This window comes from Lipomyces chichibuensis, assembly GCF_038497645.1.
Source record: "Lipomyces chichibuensis strain CBS 12929 unplaced genomic scaffold V1513scaffold_81, whole genome shotgun sequence".
Taxonomy (NCBI): Eukaryota; Fungi; Ascomycota; class Lipomycetes; order Lipomycetales; family Lipomycetaceae; genus Lipomyces; species Lipomyces chichibuensis.
The window spans coordinates 24,142-31,074 of NW_027117533.1; the positions used below are offsets into that span (position 1 = coordinate 24,142).

Consider the following 6,933-nt stretch of genomic DNA (forward strand, 5'->3'; position numbering starts at 1 on the left):
AATATTGCGACCACGACGATCTTATGTCCTTTCCAATCGATGATTGGAGGAGAATGTCGAGTGATCCATGGAGCCCGGAGAATAACCTGGTGCTGTCCAAGCGATGTGACATTGAGAACCAGGCGTTCATGATGATCACCGATAACTAGGCCGACTTCGACTTCACGATCTATGACATCCTTCAAGATTTCTGTTAGGTGGGATTGGAATGTTATGCTCTTGAACACATGCCTCGGATATAAACTCCGTAGCTGATCCGGAATCCATCAATAATTAGGCTGGAACGGTTTCCTTGCCGAAGTTCACTTGAGCATTCTGGACACTGGTCGAGGGTCGTCGGTTGCGTTGACCGCAGAGGCGATGGTAGAGATGGCGACTGATGACACATAGCTCGAGCGGGCGACGCTTACGCATGAGCTTAGTGGTTCCCGACTAAGACAGAGAGTCTTTCGAGGAACTGTCTGAGATCACTGAAAGTAGAAAAGTTTATGATGCCATCGGCCATCATGGAGGCATAAGTGCCCAGGTACGTAGGACGCGGCGTACCATCCCCTTTGGAATCCTCATGGGGGAAGTGCTCGGTATTGGTAGCAAACTTGATGGCCACTTGGGCTGACTTCTTACCGTCACCGTAGAAGAACCCAGTTTCGGCTGCCTTGGCTTCTCTCTGGAAGGATTATACCCGAGTTTCAGGCATTGACTCGGGCATGATATATAGTGGGAGGGAAGGAAGAAGTAATATAGGCCCGATGAACTCTTCTCGATTACGGCTCTTACTCGTCCTTTGAGCTTCTCATGTTCAAGACGATGTGCACAAACTTGGGCCTGTCCACTGACACCTCGCTCGATAATCATGATTGGGTTGTCGGTGTATCAGCTTGGACTGTCTTTCATGGCCATTCATGATAATTTAAATTTTGGTGGATCCGCTAGAGAGGCGGCTGGTGGTGAACTTGGTGGGCAGCGAGCCTGATTCATTCGATGATAGCGGGTGACGTGTCAGCAGGATTTTGAACAAACGAGCTTTCGCGCCAAGATCCTCAATCCTCCAGCTCGTCCAGTTCGCAACCCCTGAACTTTACTGCTCATGCTGCACATTCCAGGACTTTATACCTAGAAAGAAGGATAAAGCACATTCAGCTACTCCACGTTCTCCAATGGTCAACCCGAGTGTGTTTTGGCAGTTGATTCCCCATTTGCTAATTGGCACGGGGGTCTATTGTGAACGAGAAAGCTTGTGCGAGTGGCGACGCAATTTGTAAAAAGTTGTTTTGTTTTGCATTGCTTGTCTTGTCTCGGATGTATTTGAACGCTACTCGTAAAAACATGCTCGGAGCGTAGCCGAAAGACATAAAAAGAGGGGTTGTCCTCGCTGTCAGGCCAAGCAAGAAGTCGTGCAAATCTCAAATCTTGCATAAAAGTCCAGCCAAGTCCAGTCCGGTCTAGCCCTGTTACACAGATCGAAGAGCAAGGTGACAACGTCGCGGTAGTTGCCTAACTATTCCTAAGCTAAGAGACTCTGAAAAAGCTGCCGGTTGAAAGTAAGGCAATCGTCATTGATCGATTTTATGCCCTCAGGAGATTCAAAAGTAAATGACAGAAAGACATGATACGACAAAATGATGTAGTTTCATTGTTCATTATAATTGCTTGTTTTGTGGCATTTAATCTGATCCGTAAGTGTCTGCCACGCAACAAAATTTAATTAAGCACAGCTGAACAACTAAGCTAGTCCGAAAGCAGAATAGCGCATCTCAATGTTTCTTACATACGATCGAGCAAGCACATATGCCAACGCACGGACCAAACCACCCCACAACAAACGTTCCTGCAACATGATTCATCATCTCACGCCGCCATTTGCCGCAATTCTCACTGGCGTAACGACGAATTCAAGTGCGCCTTATTTCTTTGATTTAGTCAATGTATAACGAGGTCGAGATGGTAAGGATACATCCTATCGTGGTATGAGCTAGCCTCATGTAGCTTCGATGTTTACGAATGAACAGTGTTATTCAACTAAGACTAGAGAGCCAAGCAATCCGCCATATTTGTCTATTATCTCCTTACGACCCATTAGAACCCTCGACTGTCCGAGAACCCGGCTTGGCAACCTGAACCCTCGGCTCGGCTCTGTGCCCGGAACGTCATGAACTGTTCAAAAGCGGGGTTAGATTCATGAATCGGCCAGGGCCCCGACGCGCACAGTCCGCCATCGGAGCATTACAGCGTGCACCAGTCTCGTTTGTTGCGCTGTCTTCTGCGTTGATCTGCAGGAGACGCATACGTGCGTAACGGCGCACAATTCTCAACGCTTGTGATGCACAGACTTGCGTTCAGGCATACGCACAGACACTTCATGCAGAATTATAAAACACTTTGTTGCACAAAAGGCTTGGCTCCGTTCCTCACATGACGCAATCATCGTTTAATCTCGGACCTGCTCAAGATCGATTAGACAAGGCATAAATAACTACGACCAAGCCCATCAGCCGCACCGCGTTCTCATTTCTTGCTCTGAAGCTCCCTTCTCACCATCTCTCTCATTTGTCGCCTGTCTTTAGCCTCTCTTCACCTTCCAATGGCGGCTATCAATGTTCTCACCTATCACTATGACACCGCCAGCACCGGTGTTAATCCCTACGAGACCCAGCTAAATCCACTAAATGTCAAGGCACCCACGTTCGGCAAGCTCTTCACTACGCCGGTGGACGGGGCAGTCTACACTGAGCCGCTGATCTATACTGGTGTCGTTATCGCCGACGGCGTCAACACCAATGCCGGTGCTCCGGGACTCCACAATGTCGTCTTCGTCGCCACTGAGCACGACAGCCTCTATGCCATTGACGCCGATAACGGGGCTGTCCTGTGGAAGCGCACGTTTCTGGACACGACCAATCCCGGGAACAACATAAATAACACCCTCAACGCCACAGAAATCGTCCCTGTCGCCGCCTATGACGTTGACAGCGGTACAATTTCACCCGAAATCGGCATCACCGGCACGCCAGTCATCGACCAAGGATCGAACCTTCTCTACGTCGTCCCTAAGACGAAGGAAATAATCCGCGGCATCACTCACTTCGTGCAGCGCCTGCACGCCATCAACGTTTCAGATGGCTCGGACGCGGCCACTCCGTTCCTAATCGGCGACACCACCACCTGCTGCACGCGCAACTTTTTTAGTTCGTGCTGCTGCCTTTGGTGGTGTAACCCATTTGGGAAGACAATTAATAACACGCAGATTTACGTCTACGGCAACGGCGACGGTAGTATCCTCGACCCGGCCGGGACCGGAAAGCGCATCGTGCAGTTCAACGCACAGCGCCAGAACCAGAGGTCCGCGCTCAGTCTGGTCTCGAACCATGTCTATGTGCAATGGGCATCACATGGCGACAACGGCCCCTACCACGGCTGGGTCTTAGCCTGGAACGTCGCCGACATTAAAGGCTCTACGGGGTTTCAACTCACCGGCGTCCTGAACACCTCGCCCAACAACGGTATGGCTGGCATCTGGGAGAGCGGCGGCCGGCTCGTCTTTGAGTCTGATGGCACTACCTTCTATTTCGCGTCCGGTAACGGCACCGGCGGAGCTCCCACGCTGGATCTCGACGGCTTCCCGACCAACGTCAACTTTCAGAATTCTTTGGTCAAGGTAGTACCTGACCCGACCACAAATGTCCTGAACCAGAATCCCAACGGCTGGGGCCTGAAAATCATCCAGTACTTCATGCCCTACAACGTCGCCAGTCTGGACTTGTCCGACTTGGACTTTGGCGCTGGTGGGCCGCTACTGTTGCCTGATAATATTGGCGCTCATCCTCACCTGATGATTACCGGCGGCAAGGAGGGCAAGATCTATTTGTTCGATCGCGACACCCTAGGAGGCTTCAATTCCACCAACGACAACGTGCTCAATGCCGTGAACTCCGGCGGCCACATGACGCCGCCGGTGCAGATCGGCGCTGCGCTCAGCACCGCTGCTTACTTTAACAATACTATCTACTGGGTCAGCGGCCAGAGTGACCGCGCCTACGCTTATGTCATCAACCCCACCCAAACAGCGCTGGTTGTCACTTCGCAGACCGTCATCAACGACTTCGGCGATTTCCCCGGTTCGGTGATCGTTTCGGCCAACGGCATAATCGGGGGCATCGTTTGGATCATGGACCGCAGGGCGAACCAGATCCACGCCTATGATGCCACCAACTTAGGCACCGAGCTGTGGAACAGCGGTCAGATAATTGGCGATAACTTGGGGTCGGTGGTCAAGTTCGCCGTGCCAACAGTGGCCAACGGTCAGGTCTACGTCGGCACAAGAAACAGCCTGGTCGTTTACGGGAAAACATAAAATTAGAGCGGGTTATAGAAGGCATGTGCGTAATGGAAGTATAGGGGTTAGCGGTAGGCCGAGGACTAGTTGTTCAAACAAATCTCGTTTCCAAGTGTATTCTAATGGTGTATATATACAAAAATACTAGCATACAAGAAATGCCCTCACAGGATAAATATCAGAACCTCGCTTGCGAGAAACAATGCGATTGGACGTATTTCTTTTACTAACCTAATAGGACAAGTCTTTAGGGCTGCACACGAATGAGGAATTGCTTATTCATATTCGAATTTGTCAGGGCTATTAGTATTCGCATTGGACTACGGTTCACGGAGGCCTTATTCGTATTCGATTCGGAATTATTCGTAGTTTTGCAAACCGCGCGTCACGTGCTTCCGGGCTAGGGTGCTTGCATTCAATCGACGACTTATCTCAGCAGTGTCGCGTCGCATCTTTTTTACCTTTAGACACGCGTCCCGACACGCGTTCGTATCATTTTGTTCCACAGGCTAACAAAATAGTTCGCCATTGAGGAACGAAATAGTCTTTTGTTGCAGTTATTCAGGATACAACATGCATGAATCCTTCGTATCTCCAAGCAAACGTCCGCAACGCGCTCAAAGGATCGATTATCACCTCCTCAATGACGTCAGTGACGACGAAGCAGCGCTAGAAGATGTGTCAGGATAGCTATTACGTCGTTATGGTTCTCGACCCACAATTCAAGACATTGCTGCTTGAGAAAGAATTAGGAGAAGCATCGGCCCAGCGGGTTATCAGGCACATGAAACAGTTACTACATGAGCGATATCTTTTACAGACGGTGCAGCCCTTATTCCTATCTGGCGAAGATCCTGTAAACGCAGGGAAGAGTATTGAGGCTCTAGTAATGCTGAAACTCCAACCGCGCAAGCAACACGTATCTGACATTGAGCGTGTACTTTGGAGATACAGTTGTAACAGTAGATGAGTCGACGATGAATGATAAGAACTGGTTGCTTTCTTGGTGGAGGACACATACGGAAGAATATCCGCGAATGGCCCTGGCAGCAAGAGACTATTCAGCTATACCTGCTGCTGCGGTGTCGGTTGAAAGACTTTTTAACAGTGGACGAAATTTAATAGGCATACGAAGGTACTCGCTGACTGCAGAGACGATGAGGCGCCTGGTGTTGCTGAGAGACATGTATAAATCTGAGAACGCGAGTATTTAGAACTTTACGAATACGAATATTTACGAATAAGTCAAATTTTATTCGTATGAATATTATATAAGCAGCCAATCGCTATTTATTCGTATTCGACTTACGGTACGAATATTCGTAGCGTCGTTATTCGTGTGCAGCCAGCAGCCCTACAAGTCTTGCATATAGCGTAAGCTACATTTATGTGTGAACATCTCGTCCATTACCGTCCCGCCACGGCTATGTTCTGACTTCACGTGCGAAGGAACTCGACATGAAAACGATGGTAGGGTTGTCAGTCAGGGACCCATCAAACTCTAAGGCAGCGGGGCTCTGGTCACGCCTTGATTAAGGCCGCACGGAGTTATCGAAGACCCCTCGTCGTGTCCAGTAATATGACTCGATGCCGTTGCCTTGTTACGACTATACGGCATGCATAACAACCCTAGTTAAGTTTCGGCATCGATACAGGGATAACAGCTATATCCATGGACATCCGTTGTGGTCGGAGATACTAGAAAACGCGGATATGGAAACGGATATGGTAACAAAGCGATCTTGATTAGTCATGTCCGTGGATAATTTCCATGGATATCCACGGACATGATAACCAAATATAAATATTAAACAGATTAATACCGAGAGAGTTTCAGTGAGGTGTTGCTGAATTTATTCTAAGTTATTCGGAACTTATGTGCCAATCTCTATATTAAACTGAACCCTGAACCCCTCTTCCCAAATCCATGCGCTTCCACAACCTCTTTTATGTTTCGCTAGTTCTTGGATCGCTGCGAAGTCGTGTATTTAGACGACATCCTACTAGAGACTATGAGACACATCGCGAAGACCTACGGAGCATCCTTCACAGGTTAATGGACAATCACCTATATATCAAAGGAGATAAATCAGAATTCAATATCCAGTGTGTGTAGTAGTATAAGCCATATGGTAATAAATATTACCATATACGATATCATATCACACGGGTTTCATATGATATGTACGAGTTGGGACGAACCCGTATGATGTGATAAGATTTGGCCTCTGATGATGTGACCATATATGACTATATATAAACCTCAATTGGATTCCATTATTTCAACAAGTGAGTGGAGTGGATCGCCACACCCTGATATCGTTCACTTACTCATCGAAGTAGTTCAGTCCATGATATATACGATGCAGTGTGAGAGGCTAGGCCTTGGCGGAGTCTCGGGACTTGCTCTCGTTCAGGGTTCAGGGTTCAGGGTTCAGGGTTTCAGGGTTTTCAGGGTTTCAGGGTTCAGGGTTTCAGGGTTTCAGGGTTCAGGGTTCAGGGTTTCAGGGTTTCAGGGTTCAGGGTTCAGGGTTCAGGGTTCAGGGTTCAGGGTTTCAGGGTTTCGGGTTCAGGGTTTCAGGGTTTCAGGGTTTCAGGGT

General features: G+C 48.8%; 1 protein-coding gene across 1 annotated transcript; it reads left to right on the forward strand.

The window, feature by feature from the left end:
• Positions 1 to 2,256: 2,256 nt before the first annotated feature.
• On the forward strand, positions 2,257 to 4,647 carry V1513DRAFT_319875 (pyrrolo-quinoline quinone). The gene has a single exon (XM_066894677.1). It carries the CDS (start codon positions 2,582 to 2,584, stop codon positions 4,349 to 4,351), a length of 1,770 nt encoding a protein of 589 aa, XP_066750492.1. The 5' UTR covers positions 2,257 to 2,581; the 3' UTR covers positions 4,352 to 4,647.
• Positions 4,648 to 6,933: the final 2,286 nt, after the last annotated feature.